A 17,580-nucleotide genomic window follows, 5' to 3' on the forward strand; every position below is an offset into this window, starting at 1 on the left:
ATATAGCCATTATACAAAGGAACAAAAAAAGCAAGCATTAGAGATCAGCTTCACCAGGATGTTGCAGTCATGCCTGAACAGTTTGGGTTTACATTAGTCTTTTGATCATCTTTTTGAACAACCTTGTCCCTTTCAAGAGCAGGGGTCCTGTTGGGTCATGTTCAAACAACCCAAATTCAAACTGGTACAAAGGGTTAGGGTTATTCTGCACATCTAAGTGCAGACTACTGTTTCCACAGAAACCCCTCAGCAGCCCTGTTTTCTCCAGCACTATCTGTTGTTCCTTGAATGTTAAGGCTCTCAACCATATCTTTAAATTACTTTGAGCTTTTGTTCTTCTGCTTTTCTGGAGTGTGTTTACTAATGCAATTATGCCCTTTAATCTCATATTCTCACTCTTCTGCCTATTTTCAGTGCACAAACTGCTTACAGTGATCAGGGTTAGTTTTAATGAGATATGCATTTAGCTTATATACAGCTTCACGGGTTACTGAAACAGTGGTACGAATTCACAACAGAAACGGAATAAAGGATCTAAGAGCCAGTAATTGCTGAACCTCCTGAATTTGTGCAACATTTCAGCACATGTAATACAAATTTAACGGTGGCCAAATGTGATGTTTTTTAGTTTCTGATTTGCATCCATGTCACTTTGAATGGCTCATTACTTAGAATCCTTGATAAATGGACACATGGCTCCTGATACTGAGGTATGCTTTAATTTCCCTATCAGACTGCTTGCCTTCAATACTAGGTCTTTTGTGCAGTGTGTTGTGTGTAGGGTTTAGCTCTACTGTACCTTGTTTTTGTTGCAGTATAAAAGTAAAAAAAAATATCATTCAGTATTTTTGTTTATTGCATAGATTGTATATAAAATACATTATTACACTCTTATTTCTTATGTCTTTCCTGCAAAAACAGGTAATGACCTCAATGACATTCGCATGAAATGAGTGATTAAGATATTTTATTCCCCAGGAAATCTACATTTTTTAAGTCTCCTTGCGTCAATATGTCATAGTCAAAACAAAATGTGGAGAGCACGTCAGTATCAGAGATTGTTCATGACTTCAGATATATGTTTAGTTAAAGGATGTTAATGTTTACACTAAGTACGGGAATTCTTCCTTGTCCTATGACATGAAAGAGTTTAATAAGGGCTTACACATTTCTAAGGTTCCTGGTACACACTTATGGCTTCTATCTTCTGTAAACAAACATGACATTTTTGAGCATTCTTGAGCTTTTGGCTGAGAAATGGAGCCATTGATCTTTAATTAAAACCAAAGAAATATGTTTTCTGCTTGCTTTCCATGTGTTCTTGACTTGAAGGAAATAAGAACTGAACTCTTAATTGCTCCTTTTATCTTAAAATTAAAAAAAGACGCTAATCTGTGATTTAATTATAGATAGCTCTTGAATCAACATAATTCAATGACATTAGGGTTACTGGGAGAAATCCACTTATTTAAGTCATGATTAATTTATCAAGGATGATTAAGAATAATATGATTACAAGTACATGGAGACTTTAAGACACACGTGGTCACATTTTTTTGGCTTCAATTTGGCAAAACCAACACACTCCAGCAGCATACCCAACCCCCACTTTCTTGAGCACCCCCCACTTTCAAGTTGCAGTGACAGGTGGCTCTTGGGGGTTTGGGTGAATACAACTCAACAGCTGCACAAAAGAATCCCAATGGGGTCCTTTTGACAGGGTGTCCCCTCTCAAGCGTGCCGATGGGCGCCTGGCCCAGCCCCCACCTTGGCAGATGCTGTAGGAGATCCACAGGTGGTAGATGAGAGACACAGAGGAGTTCTTAGAAATGCTGTGTAATCAAGATCCATTTTTAGGGACTTGTTTTTGCCACAATTAAAAAACACAAGCTGCACACAAAGTCTGCACAATTTTATTATCTCAATGCGGTAGGCTGAAGTAGATTCCAAAATAAAACCTTATGTATGTATTTTGACTGAGCTGTCTTATGGAAATTCATCTTCTACTATTGTTTCACTGCTGTAGTGTGTGCTTGGGAATGTCTGGTTTCGTTTAGACTCTGAAATCTCAGATGAATCTTCTTTAACGTGTCTCTAAAGATTATAGGAAGAGAAGAAGTATTTACTTTTTAGCTATTTAGCTTTTTTTCTTTGGGGTGTTTTCCTTCTGCACTTAACTGGGGTTAAAAGTACACAAAAGCCACCTTTCCTTTTATTCTGATTCCTAGATAAACCTGTAAAGCCGCATGCTGGATTATAATCCCGGAAAGGCATTTGAATTCTGCAAATTAAAAATGATATACTAGCATTTACCCAGCAGCACGTGAAAACCTGTTGTACTGATCACGCCTATGTGGGGTTTCAGTATGTAGGTACATTTTTATGTGGGGAAAATGCTTTAACCAACTCATGAATTAGACAAGCTAGAGACTAAACTATATCATCCAGGCACACAGGTACGCTTTACAAGTCAAAGGTTTATTTGAATGTGAACTGTGAACCGGCTGCGAGTCTTGTAGTTTTTGTGGGTGAGAGAACCAATCAGAACGTCGGGGGGAGGTTAGGGAAAAATATTTTTAACATGAAAACAGATACAGGGATGTCAGTGAAATCTGTGCTAATCTTGCGCTAAGCACATTCGAATGTATCAGTAATTATTTGTGTCTTCTGTATTGTTAAGGATAACTTAACAAATAATACCAGAGTGTCCCCCTTGTTGATAGTGGTACAGTCCGATCCGGAGGCCAGTGAGGGATCGTTCGCACCAGCAGAGCATCAGCTGTGGCGTGTCGTGGAGTGAGAAACTTCTCTCCCTCCTCCTTGTTGCCTCTCTTTCTTCTCATATTCCCTCGGACACCTTGTCATCTAACTTTTCAGAGACGCAGTAACCGGTGAACAGCAGCTGGCTGTACAGGCGAGGGTTTCGTTTGTTTATTTATTTTTTATTTCTGACCTATCTGGACGCTCTCCGGAGGATTTCCTTTTCCAGTTCATGCAACTGGAGTGACTCGACCAACTCCCCCCTCACCCCACCCCACCCCACCTCCGAATCCCTGCCTGAGGAATGAGAGGACTGCTGGAGAGGAAGAGCCGAAACTCGCATGTTTGAATGAACAAAAGAACAGAAAGCGAGGCTATCGCTCCCGGAATGGAGGGAAATATTCTGCCTGCAGCAACATGTAAGTCATAGTATAGACAGGAATTTGGGAATTCAAAAGCATGCACAAGTGCTTTGTCATCCACGTCCTTTGTCAGGCTGCAACGAAATGTTTTAAGACGCAACATAGTTGTCGAGTCAGATTTAGAGGTTAGGAAACATTAATGTTTGCGGGCTCGACAGTGTGATGGAGAATAATGAATGTGGGATCAATTATTAATGTTGATCTATTATGGGAGCAGAGAGGGAGACAGACCGTTCATAAAGCGTAAAGATAACGCAGCCTAGTTTAACACCTCAGTCCCAGAGCAGATTTGAATCTGTGTTGTGAGGTGATTTATCAATTTGCAGATCTTAATGTAGAGAAAAAGTCAAACACCGGTGCGATCAGCTGACCGTTGTTGTCTCTTAAAAAAAAGAAAAGAATGTCTGTTGCCATTTTTTTCGCACAGAGCTCAGGTTATAAGGGTTATAATAACAACACAATTTGCACTAGATGAGGTAATCTCACTAGTCTCACCCCATCCCATCCCCCGCCTCACGTTATGTTTAGCTCTCTACTAACACGATGGAGTCACAGGCGGTCTTGTATCATTTGCGGTCTCCTCTTTGCGTCTCTTCTCCTCCAGCAGAGCATGTTTTCCAAATTCAGTGAATAGTTTATGCACAGGTGCAGTCATGCTCCCTGCTGGTGCCGCGGTGCATCAACAAACTCCTAAAATCTAGAACATTTTAATGAGATCAGCTGCCGACCAAAGTGCAGGATGAAGAGTCCGCAACACACTCTGGCCAGCTTTGCCGTAGTTACAGATTTATATGTGCAGTTACAAACGGTGTGATCCCACAATCATGCAGTTCAAAGACAGTTTTCCCATTCGGTCGTAACAAATGTCTGAGCCTGAGACAAGATGGAATATCCATGCTGGAAGTCTGCCAATGTGAAATCTCTCATGTAAGACAGATCGACCAAGTCTGGTCTAATATTTTGGTTTCCACGTTAAACTACTGTATATTATTGACATGTTGCCCGTTTCTGGAAATAGAAGGGGACATACAATGTGTCTGATAACAAAAAACTTCCTTCCTTTTCCTCTGTGGGGGGAGGTCAGTGTGTTTTGACTCTGTCTCAAGCAGGAGGGGACAGATGCTTTACTCTGATTGTAGGTGCCTTCAAAATGTTCTGAATAAAGCTTGCATTGAAGGCTAGCGCACTCTCACAAGAAGAAAACTGATTTCAGGCCACTCTAATGTTTCATGTAATGAAGTCAGCCAGACTATTATGCTCCCACGCTTATTAAAAATGATCAAAAGTTCTTCCCCCAGGTTTCTTTGATGCATTGATGATCAGAGATCCAATGCTCCTCGTGAGCAACGCAATCTTGCATTGCTACAGGCGACTCAAGCATGATATTACATTAAATCCAGTATTTTGCTTTAATAAACATTTGACCTCTTTATGAGCTCAGTTATGAAAGTGAAGAAAGGGTACACTAGTTGCTAAAATGTCTTGCTTCATCATGTCCTCCAAAAAACATGTATTCTTGGCTCCTCAGCAAATAATTGACACAACAACTGAAGGCAGCGAAAGCATGGATTACAGTAAAATAGGCTGTCAGATGTCTGGGCCCTTTTATTTTCAGGCTTTCATCTTCTTGAGTTCTTCATTCCCTCACAGTTTCACAGATGGGCTTTGTTGTCCTCTTAACTTGAACAACAAGGTTGTGACCAGTTAAGATAAAAAACAAGCTCTATGTTCTACGTCTACCTGCAATTTCTAGAACATTTACTGGCATCTCAGAGGGTTTGAACTAACACACAGACAGCAGACTATAACTACAGTGACAACTGAAAGCGTAAGCGGAGTCAATAAAAGACGGCTCATAATGTTGTCAATTGTGTAATAAGGGAGAATCCACCAGCTTTGCCTGTCAAGCGTGTAGTGAACAAGATCTGTCAGCTACACATTTGCACGGGTGATTATGTAATCAAAGGAATGCATGCAATCAACTGTGCCGGACTTTTTTATTTGGGGGGGGGTTGTTAGGTTTGTTTGCAAATTAACAGAGGGCAGAGTCACATGCGCCCCCTTTAAATTAACTGACTAATGTGGGTTCTTTTAACATCAGAGGGGAGTCGTTGTTTGCAATGTCATGATGTCTTAAGGTGATGTTTTCATGGGTTTCTGAGGATATGTGAGGTAAATGTGAAAGCACTAATGTTTAACGTGGCCAACTGGGAGTATATTAAGATTCATATCTGTTACCATGTTAAAAAACAAAGATTGTGATAGAACATTTGTGAATATACATCAAAAAGATATGGATTTTACTTTGTATGTCGAGCAGTGGCTTATTGGCAGTATACTTATAAAACAACTTGCCATTATCAGTTTTAGCAGGTTGACTCTGTGTGCATGTCATCAGGAATGTGGTCCCAGGCTGTACAGAAACTACCACAAAGCCGGTTTAGAGTACTTTGACTGTGTTTCTATGTCTGTCTGTGCTAATGTTGCAACTTTGCGTCATTCAACGACAAAACATTACACGTGCATAGTTGGGATAAAAATGCAGGTGAGAAACGAGTGAAGGATGCTGGAAGTAGAAGGGCCAAGTGGCCCATTGATTTTCCTGTTAGGGCTGGACAATGTTAAAATTTTCCAGTGAAACTATCAGTGTGAACTGGAGCTAATTAACAATCTAAATGATCTAAGTAAAGTAATTAGATGGAGAATGGCTTGTAGTCTCTAAAGATACAAAGATACAGGATGCTATTAAATACTCCGAGTGCGCAACCTGTACCAAGAGCCACCAAGACATATCTTTATATCCTACGCTCTATGGGCTCCAGTGTACCTAGTTAGCTCTGGAATTTGGAGGACACAGGATTGGAAACTTTCACACTGGTGCTTCCTTCACCAGTACTTATTATTAACCTAGCAGTAACCAGTGCTCATGGCACTACATTTGCTAGTCACACGTGATGGAAGTATTCATTAGTGTATGGGCAGAACTCCCAATACTATCTTAGTAAAATAAAAAAGAAGAAGACATCACCTTATGGTGCCATTCAGCATTTGCACTTTTCAAATTAAGTATTTACTTATTGGATTCTCAAGGAGACAGATTACTAAATTGGTGTAAGGAAACAATCAAAAAAAAAAATTGAAAAATTGCCTGAAACAGAACTAGTACATGTCTTGACCATGAACAAATAAAGTAGGCCAAATAAGTATTGAACAAGTCAACATGTTTTTCTGTAAATATATTTCTGATGGGGCTAGCGCAAGGGTGGGCAATCTCAGTCCACGAGGGCCGGTGTCCCTGCAGGTTTTAGATGTGTCCTCGAACCAACACAGCAGATTTAAATGGCTAAATTAGCTCCTCAACATGTCCTGAAGTTCTCCAGAGGCCTGGTAATGAACTAATCATGTGATTCAGGTGTGTTGACCCAAGGTAAGATCTAAAACCTGCAGGGACACCGGCCCTCGTGGACTGAGATTGCCCACCCATGGGCTAGTCACTTGATATCGGTAACAGTCAAAGTAATTCACACATATAAAACAAATATGTACGTTTTATAAAGTGGAGTGACACAGGGAATACGTTTTGAACACAGAGGTGCAAAAAGCCATGGGAAGCCAATGAACAAGTTGAAATCTATTTCTGTTACGATCAAATTAATATCAGGTAGTTCAGTCCTAATCGATGGTCTCAATTCCAAGGTGTCACACAAGAAACATCTCATGATGAGTAAAAGCAAACAGTTCTTTGAAGACTGTTGCAAGCTTATTGTTGCAAAATATACCGATAGCATCAGTTACAGACGTATATCTAAACTTCTGATGCATAATATCTGGACAAGCCAATGAACTATTGAGAGTATATAGTCTGATCAGATGAGACCAAAACACTCTATCAATAGAGAAATATATTTACTGTGAAAAATGTTGGCATGTTCAGTAGTTGAATAGAATATTTCCACTGCTGTAGCAGATTTATTCATTCGATTGCCGACTCTGAATTCCCGTTTTATGCCCACGTCGTGCAGTCATTTCCATTTTTTTTTCCATTTCTAACTCCATTAATGACGCATTTTCATCAGTTTTTATTAGTGTGTAATGTTCTCTGTGATAGGTGTTGGTGGGAGCAATGAATGGTGATCTTGTCTCAAGATGTTCTGCAGTTCATGCAGTGTCATTAAAAACCTGATTCTGATATTCTGCAGTTTTTTATACTGTTTTTTTCCATCTCATTTTTGTATTACTTGGTGCGCGTACAAAAGGACCAATCAGTGAGCTGGCTCCATATTACATAATCCAATTAATTCAGCATATGTGGCTGCAATCACTGATTACATTGTCTATTTAATGGATTTTTCCAGGCATCTTAATCTGGCTTTTTAACAAGAAATGCCAAACTTCATGCATGCTTGAAAGGATTAAACTGGCAAACGGAGTGAACTGTAACACTTTACCACACACTTTGAGAAGATGATGCTTTTCTTTTGGTATCAAGATTAATTGATTATTCTTCTAAGGCTACTGTGGGTGGCCATGTTCAGATATTTTCAAACTCTACACTGAGTGAACTTTATAATGGGACTCGTGCCATGTTTTAAGTTGGGAGAGAAAAGGGGAAAAACAGAAACATCTGAGTCACACAGAACCGACTGAAGTCATGCCAACACTGTGGCACTGAGGCCTGCTTTTAAAGCTACAGTGCAGTCTTTTGACAGTGATGCATTTGTAGTTGAGTACAGAAGAGCCAAAAATCTCACTGGACTGGCAATGAGACAGTGACAAGGCCCTCAGCTCTAAGGGAGTTTGACACTGTAGAAACCAAGATGATTTGAGTATTATCAGTGTCATAGTTGCTCCATTTTTAAACAGAGCAGCAAGAACAATACATATTTTGTATGTTCTTTCTCTGTGTGAATATGCTCAGTTCATTTTAAAGTTAAGGAACATGCTAACCTCTCATTTCAATTCAAATACTTTGTCCAGAGACAAATATTCTCCAAATACTCAAGATGTGCACAGAATAATCTGTAATAATTTACCCTTCTAACAATCAAAGTAAGATCATTATTTTAATAATAAAAGCCCTCATTGGTTTATCTAATGTTTAAAAGTTTTGGTATATACATATGTGAATGATGTTTTAGTTTGGGCATTACCATTGATCCAATACCAGGCATCCCAATATATGTTTAGAGACTAAAAACATGAGCATATAAGCTAAAAGGCCCAGAAACAAAGATATGTAGTAGTGTAACAGAGGAAGGGAGCAGAAAAAAAAATTAAAAAATCTATTTCATTGCATTTCTCTCAGTTAAGAGTATAGGACCTAGATAATTTAAGTCACGCCACCCAGACTCTGTAATCTTATAAGGGAGAAGTCTCTGGAAAACCCTCCCCATTAACAAGCATTGCATGGATTTATGCTTGTGCGTTAAATCTATGCCATAGGTACACAATGACCACAAACCCTTCTCAAACCCTGTGCTGTAACTTGGGTGGTAATCTGTAATGTAACTACATGTTGACACGGCTTGCAGTGACTTTAACTAGGCCGTTCGGTCCTAGTGTTTCCTCCTGTGCACTTCCAGCTACTACTTCTTCTGTTGCCATTTTTCAAATTGACTTAAAGAGAGAAATTGCAGACCAGCAGGGGTTTACCATGCACAGGTATAGGGTCAACAGCACCAGCCGCTTATATTGGTTGCGTGGTTCTTCCTAGATTCTGCACAGATGTAAGAATTAAGCTTTTCTTGTATTCTTCCAGGATATAGCAATGATCAGTAAGTGCATACAGACACCATTATTTACCAGCTGCAACAATTTGGCTTGTTGTTATTACCTTCTGAAACTGTGTGTTTGTCTGTGTGTTTCTGGAGACACGTGGGCCAGCATTTTTATGTCTGTCTGTGGGTAGACTTTGTCAATGTGATGACACTAAAACCCTGAAAGATGCAGTCAGGTGAGTTTACACGTGTATAGCCGTGATCAAAATGAGTTGGAAGAGTTAGAAGTTAGGTGTGGTGTTTGTTTTTTTGTTTATTTTTATTTGTAACTTCCCATATCATAATCATCATCTTCATGCTGTCTAAATATATACAGTGATGGCCAGCCATCAAAGTGTAGCTAGGATTATTTTGTCGTTGTGAGTCCCTGTGTGTGTATGCATGTGTCATCACAGCAAAATGTGGTTCTGCAGATACCAACTGTTGCAGCAACAACTACAAAGGTGGCTTTGAATACTTTGGGAAATGTTTCTGAGTCAACGGTGTCGCAACCCTGCATGATACACGGAGCTTCAGAACTATACACGGAGCTTCAGAAATTCACAGTTGAATTATAAAAACAGACAAATAGTATCTTTAACATGAAAATATGGATTAAGGTAGGATTAGAGTTAAACCAGTCTATCTTTGAACCATCTATAACAAATTAAATTGCATGGCATGTCAAACGCCAGGGTTTGTGTGCAAATAGTAGTTCCTACATTTTGGTTAATGTCACTTAAATATCTCTGCTGATTCCTGATTCCCTACTAATTCACTCAATTTCCACAGTCCAATTACATGTGCTGTTAGTCACACATAAAAATGACCTGAGGCTGTAGTTTTAATACCCTTCCCTCTAAAATGAAATGCTTGTGACACCAACACCATTTGCTTCTGGAAAATAAATTTGAAGACTAGCTTTACTAAAACCTGTATTTATCTCATTGGGTCCTTTGGTCTTTTCCATATAACACTACCCTTTGATATGTAATACGTCTGATTATCCAGACAGATACAACTTGTCCAGGACCATCTGTGATGACTTTGAGCTGCTGGAGTTAAAGCTAGTCTCAGAGCTCATTATTATTTGGGGATTACGAGGTATGTTGAACAAAAATGAAGACAACTGTACTTAACCTTTCTCCCAGCCAGGTCCAACGGATTTTGTTAAGCATATTGGTGAGATTTTTAGATCTGTTGGTAGGATGCCCCATTTCCAGTTTGATTAGAGGGATTTACCTGCATCACTGTTAATAGTCAATATATATATTTTTTTTAAATAAAATGTGCAAAAGCTGTTTAAATTACTGGACCTAAGAATGACGAGGCACATTCAACAAACTGAATGCACCTTCATGCAATGCATTAAGAAACAAAATGCAACACAAAAAAGTGCTACTTGGAATGCATCTGCATTCCCAAACCACCTCCTGTCTTTTAGCCTTGACTGTAAGATTCTAGAAGGAAGCTGATGCGGCAGTGCTGGAGCCTAAATTTATTATTAGTGAGCTGTACCACCCTTCTCTCTGGTACACTAGAGGAAGGACGAGTAGAGGGAAGTCTTGATTTGGATTGTATTGCTTGTTCATACCACTCTACTGCTCTGAAAATATCCCAGACAAGACTGCTCCATGCCCTTTATTCGTCCAGTCACCAGACCTATCTGCTAATATTAGATCAGTCTCTCTTCAGCTAAAGGGCATACCTCGTATAGTGTAAACACATCTTGGTCTCCCTACAGTTTCCTGATTTTCACCGTATTTCATGTAATCAGAACTTTTTTTGTATTTGTATTAAAAGAAAAGTGCTTACTTTCTAAATAAATGCAACATTTTAAAATACTGTAAGATCAATGCAGGCCTCTGAGGATGAAAGTATTGTAATGATGTTTGCCTCTTCTTAAGAAGTTACCTGTGATTATGAAACCCAAGAGTGGACGTTGTAGCCAGCAAAGAAGTTGCGGGTCTTATGTGGGGAGACAAAAATCCAGTTAATGACAACTTTTGGATGTAATTGTGTGTTGGATGGTCATAAGATTACTGCTTGGGATGATTTTTACTTTAGGTAATGTTTACAAAAATAGGCATATTGCAACAAAATGACAAACTGCTCTGTGAGCTACATTTTAAAGGACACATAGTCAAGGCTATTATGAAATGTCCACAGCACTGCTGTCACCAATTATATTGTCTGTACCTATTTATTGTTCCTAGGGATGTTTCTAAAGCACCAGTACTACTTCAAACAGCTAGAACCAGTTTGGTCTTTATTATATTTCCAAATTAGTGTTAATTCTGGAGTCTTGTACAAAGAAACTGAAATTAGGTTGTGACAGAAATAGAAAATTATAGAGAAATGCATATTACAGAAGCTTCCATGGTGGCATTGAGGAGTCAAATAAACTTTATGACATCCTACCTGGTTAACCACAGGCTATTGAAATCTACTGTATGTTTCTATCTAGTAAAAATGCCAACGACATGTAGTCAGTCATAAGAATCCATTATAAATTTTGACTCTGTTGCCCTTGAAGGCACAGTGAAGCATTGTTCTTCTTGTTAATAGGCTTTGGCATAATAATATTAGAGTAATTGGGGTCAAGGAATAATTAAATTCCCCAAAGATCAAGCTAAAACTATGACAAATTGTTCCTAACCTCTTCTGACTAAACCTGGTCCTGGAGTGTGATAGGGAACAAGGAAAAACGCAGTCATTGAAACCATTTCCTAACTCCCAAAAGGGATGTAAAGCTGGTAAAGAATGCCAGTCAGGCACTCCTGACTGGCATTCTTTACTGCTTCCAGTTATTAAAGCATTTTGCACAACCTCCGTGTCCTCTGCTGTCCTTCAGAGCAGTTTAGTTTAGTGTAGACATGCTTGACACTTTGTCCCACCTCTGGTTGGACCGTTTTTGTTAGTCCTGTGTGTATGTTGGAGCATGTTGGTGGCAGCAGCAGATGCGGGATCCCTAGGGATCCGCTGCTGGTTCAGATAAGCGGAGCCTTTCATCAGCGCGGTAGTTTTGGCACATACACTGGTGCAGGGGAGAGCAGCAACTAAATGCCGGGCATTGTTGTTGGTCCAGTCCAGGTGATGGGATGAACGCCGTTGCAGTCATTGACGGAGACATTAGTATTCACTGGCCAGTTACTATGCAGGGAAGGAATGCTGTGATCTGAACGGTCTTGAGCCTTGTTGCTTGGTGTGCACGGCCACTTTTTGTTTTTATAAGGCAGACATTAGCTAAATCCTGATGAGTCAGTGTGCAGCTTATGTCACTATATTATGTTTTCTATCATGTGATTGAAAGTCTTTGTATTTTACACTGTAGGGCAAACAAAAATATGTTTGAAGATTTTAGCTCAAATGCGACAGACTTTTAAAGCACTGTATACACCAACCAATTAATAACTTGAGAACAACAGTTGATTCTTACACCCCCCCTCATTCATTTCCTTTCTTCTGTTGTTATGGAAACACATTATCACACATTTATAAATAGAGATTGACATATCGTCTGTCCATTACATCAAATTCACATGTTTTATCAGCCAGTAAAAATGTACCAAACTATCTTCTGCCAACACTTTGTTGCTGAGTCACGCATTGGGCTTGTTAAAAATCACAAAATTCATAATTCATGTTGGAAATTAAAGAGTCCATATAGAAACTTATACTTAGCAAAGGACCTACATCTAGAAGAACAGGGACCTGTTTTTAGTGCATGTAAAATACCTACATATGCACATGCTCGACTGGTTGCAGAGGCTTTGAATGATGAGTTGAGGGAAGGCTGACTACTGTCTTTATTTTTTTTTCCCCTTTTTCCCCATTTATATTTTTACTTTTCTAGATTTCTGCCTATAGCTGTTTAAGGAATTTCCCCTAATTAATGAGCCTTTCCTCAGTTATAAATAAGTAAAGTCTAAGGTGCAGTCGCATCTACTTAAACCTTTGTTCTCACACACACAGGGCCTGGTTTGGCTTTGAGCCTGTGCTTGTTGTTTACACTAGGCTTCCTGTGTGTCTGGGCCCCTTGCCCTCTTACATCATCCTATTCGGTGCAGGAGGGACACAACGGGGTGAAGGGGTGATGGGTTAGGCAGTAAGCAATGAGGTAGTTCATTACTCCCCAGGCCCATCCTAAATGAGATGCAGATCCATTCTCCTTGTTTCCATACCCTCCCTCCCCCCTTTGTTACCGCCCCTTTCCCCTTCCCTTTCCAGTCTTTTGATTTTATACTCCAAGGCTCTTGGTAGGCCCATTTACATTTACATTTTCCTGGGAATGTGCTGCATTTCCACTCTCTTTATCTATGGTTGTTTTATTTATTTGTATTTTAGTCAATTTTATAGGTGGTGTTAACACTGGCCATTTTTTCTTCTTATCTGTTTGGCACAATAGGGATGTACATAGGATTAAAGCTCTTGGCTTCATAAATCTTCCATTATATTCTTACTCTGATTTGTGTCTTGCCAAAAACTTTGGCAGAGCTCTGGGATGACAAGAAAATGTTTAAAGCTTTCCACTACTTTGATGCATTTCTCACAAAGGAGTGCCTGCCAGAGTTTCATATTTATATGTTTTACAGCTCTTCCTGGCCGAAAGTATTCCTCCTTGAGCAGTCGCTGCCATAAGAATGTGCTGTTGTTTGTGCAGTTTGCTGACTCTGTCATATAGTGAGTCATGTGTTTTGCTTTGCTACATAGAATTTTTTGTTATCCTGGATCATAGTTCCCCTGTGAGGTTAGAACAGGTAGAAATAAACAGCTGTGTGGTATATTATTTGAGAGTACAAACACGTCTGCCTGTCAGAATCTGTGGTTTTTATATTTGTGCTAAGAAAAAAGAATTTTCATTGAAATGCAAAGGGCTGTTCCAAGGACAAGCCTTTCTCACCTCTGCTTCATTTCTCAATAGTTATTTTTTATTGTTTGAACAAAGAAATTATTTCTAGTCTGTTGTTACTGAAATAATTAACCTGGAAGGATTTTTCTGCATTGCAGTTTATGATGTGACTGTTTAGGAGGTGGAAAAAGGGCTCTGTGGCGTGGGTATTTATACACCTGCTCTAACAAAGTAATATGCTGTGAAATTGGATTTATGCTTAATCACATTTGGTGTGGCAGTAGAACCAGTTGCCCCAGTTTTAACTTGGCTCTTTACCCACAATATCTTCAGTCGAACTGTAAAGCGCTAAATTCCTTTGTAATTGTGCTTTGGGGGTGAATGTACAATGGACGTCATTAGATGCTGTGCTCTGTGCTTTCCCAACTCAACATTTGAAGTTTCATGCTGTGGTTCCAACTGAAAAATGGGACTGAGTTTCTGCTAATTACCTGCTGATTCTCAACCTGTCATTTTGCTCCCACACTGTGCTTATGCATCTGTGCATACACGCACTTCTGCAGGGATTTCTTTACCATTTTTTGACAATTCTTATAGATACTTTGTGCCATTCTGTCACTTTTAAATGTAAATGTGCTTCAGCTTGGTGCAGTAGGCTTTTTTCAACACCTGCAGCTAGAGAGGCCACAGAGGAGACCTGATGGGGGTAACAGAGATGCGGTTGAGCTGTATGTTCAACCGAATCATACATGGCATGCTACAGATTCCCGAACGGCCTCTGACCCACTTTACTTTAGTCTCTTGGTTTTCTCATGCCCATATAATATGCAGGGGAACAAAACAAAGCATCCACACCAGGACATTATGTCTTTTTGTTGCTCTTAAACATGATTTTCTTTGTAGCCCCAGATTTGTCAGATAAAATCAATGAGAGATTTTGGATTATCAGACAAATAAAGATAAATATTATGTGGGGTTGAATGCTCATACTACAAAGCTGAATCATTGACAGAGATGCTAGAGGTACACACCGCAGTCAGCATCCTGTGTGAGATTTTATCAGGCTTGTGAAATAATGACCCAAGCATTGTGTATTTTTTTTCTCTGCGCTTCCAATAATAAGATGGACCAAAGTGTTTTTCCATGTTTGTTCTTGGTGGAGACTCCAGCCTCTCAGAGGAAGCTGATGTGCATTGATTTATGAATAATGTAAGTGACAAGCAGGTGGTCTAATGGCTTTCGGTTGTTGGAAACTGCCACGTAAATACAGAGAGGGTGTAGTTATAGGTTAATTAAGAACAACCTTAGGTGGTAGAGTCTCTCTGTTATTGTCCCCCAAAAAGTTGGGAAGATGTTTAAAATGGAAGTAAATATGAAATGCAATGATTTGGCCATTAAACACAACTTTGTATTTTATTTATTTTTCTTTTTAAGACATCCTTATCTCAACATTTGCCGTTGAAAAGTTAAAAAAAAGGCACATTTACCTATGTCGCCTCTTCGAAATAACAGTTCTGAAGACACCATGACGTGAGTCATAATGTAATAGAATTAAGTGGATAATTGTCTTTTGGCAATGATTTCACATATAAATGCTCCAAATGAGAACATTTCATTGTGCAAGAGCTAGATAATTTCATTAGCTTCGCTCAAGCCAGTTTCAGAACATTTACAACACCGAATTCGTAAACTGCAGAATTAGATTAGTGCCATGCGTTTCGTCATTGCATTTAGCTCATCTGTGCAAATATTACTCAAGCATCCTGTTCAAAGCACCACATTAGTGTGTCCCCGTCGTGTTTGCTTTTAGGGGTCACTGCATGGACAGCTTTCCAAATGCACCGGCACCCATTACTGTCAGCTAAAGACATGCAATAGTCCGTAAAGTAGAGCAATTACGTAACTACTAACTTAGCAGACGTCTTTGACATTTTTATATTGAAGGTGATAAGTGGAGGATACTTGTGAACAAACTTGTGCCGACACTCTGTGCACCGCTTCACAATTCATTGTGTGCATCCTTGGTTCCTGGCTTTGTGTCCCCTGTGTTTATATGCAGTTTTGACAGAGTGAGTTAGTGCAGAACCATCGACATATACAGTATGGTGCAAAACTCTGTTAACCCTCATTTCTATATATTTTATTTCCAAGCAGCCAAGGTTTCTTGTTATCTGTTCAGTGCCCTTGAGCAATACTTACTCAAGCTTTGTGAAAAACCTTTAAAGTTTTCTTTGGACATAGGCTGCTTTTTTTTTTTTTTTTTTTTTTTTTAATACTAATTTTCAGGCCAGTCCTTGCAAAAAAACCCCCAAAAAACCCCATGGTTCGATCCCAGACGGAGAGATGAATCTCTTGGGGGTTGCATAAGGGAGGACATGCAGCATAAAAATCTACCAAATCAAATATGCAGCTTTACTTTGTGAGTTAGCTTTACTGACTCAATCATTCAAGCATAAAAAGGCACCCAACTCAAGGGATGAAGCAGTGTTGGGTGTACACCAATTACAACTACCACCCTTTGACAAAAACACATAATTTGTTTCCATTTCCATTTTGAATGTACAAAAAATAGTGTGATGGGGATAAAATAGCCTTTTTGCACTATTAAGATGATTCCCAAGAGCTATTAGCCACAAATTTCACATATCTTGACAGAGAGTGCAGTATCCTTAAATTTGAGAAAACTGAACAAATGGGGTTCAAAGAAGAAATGGCAGGTCTACAAAAACTATGTACAGAAGGAGCGCTGTATCAATCAACCCTTGTTTCAGTCTCTTGATACACAGCAGCAGTCCTCTCCCTCAACTCCCATCCAGTTTTTCTACCTCAGGTTTCATTCCTATTCGTTGTCACTACCACCTACACAACAGAGTATTCTATGTTCTCACTCTCTTCAGCATTGCCAATGAACAGTACAGTAACCTTGTCACCAGCTAAACACAGTCCTACAAGTTAGTTCTTTGTGGTTCCAGTTCCCAGGTGTATGGAAAAGTGCTCACAGAGTATAATGTTAGAGCTGTACCAGCTCCTGCCACGTTTGGTAGTCTAGCTGTCATATCTGCCCTCTGGGATGTGTGAGAAAAAAGGGCCAGATGATAAATTCCAAGATAAGGTTTGTGTGAGTCATCACCTGAGACTTCACGTCATCACCTGAGACTTCACAGTGGTGCAACACCTGAGGTTCTGTGTAGCAAAAAAATGTAGCAGGGTTTGATTACTAAATCACAAGAATAGTTTTCTGTGCAAAGACATAATCTGGATGATTTAACCTGACCAAATCCAGTAAAAATATCCCTTCTTGTTGTATTACATTGCGTAATTTCCTTTTTTACGCAGGCTTGCACCGAACAGATTTTAGTGCTCATCGTCTACGTTCCGCCTATCTCACCACCATCCCCCTCTTCCTTTCCGCTCTCACTGTCATTGCAGTGTTTTGGCTGCTGTCCCGTTGCTATGCAGAGACCACAACAATGGCCCCTCTCTGTCACAGCACATCACTGCCCGAGGAATGCTTATTTAATAGTGGCATGCTCTGACAATGAAATTGCATTGTCTTGTCTCCCAGCTGAACTCTTTCATAGACTCTTACTGCCTGTCAGCCTTTGTGCAGTTCAGGTTCATCAGCAACAGGCTTCATTTCCCAGATTGCTTACATAGCCTATGTGCCAAGCAGAGTTCAGACAACCTCTGCCCTATGTCTTTATTACTTTTTGAATTCTACCAAGTGTCTGCAGTTGCAGTAGTTGAAGGTTGACCAACGCTCTTGGATGACACTCATCCATACAGACTG

General features: G+C 39.6%; 1 protein-coding gene across 5 annotated transcripts in view; it reads left to right on the forward strand.

Moving 5' to 3' along the window:
• Positions 1 to 2,751: 2,751 nt before the first annotated feature.
• Positions 2,752 to 17,580, forward strand: part of map7d1a (MAP7 domain containing 1a) — a 39,116-nt gene continuing 24,287 nt past the window's right edge. For 4 of the 5 annotated variants that reach the window (XM_042222351.1, XM_042222354.1, XM_042222352.1 and 1 more), the window contains exon 1: positions 2,753 to 3,179. In XM_042222351.1, the coding sequence (XP_042078285.1) occupies positions 3,110 to 3,179 (70 nt within the window). In that variant the 5' untranslated portion in view covers positions 2,753 to 3,109. Of the gene's footprint in view, positions 3,180 to 17,580 lie in introns of all 5 variants that reach the window. The other variant, XM_042222353.1, reaches the window with a different exon arrangement.

Source organism: Haplochromis burtoni, unplaced genomic scaffold, assembly GCF_018398535.1.
Source record: "Haplochromis burtoni strain Fernald_Lab_line unplaced genomic scaffold, NCSU_Asbu1 Contig_84, whole genome shotgun sequence".
NCBI lineage: Eukaryota > Metazoa > Chordata > Actinopteri > Cichliformes > Cichlidae > Haplochromis > Haplochromis burtoni.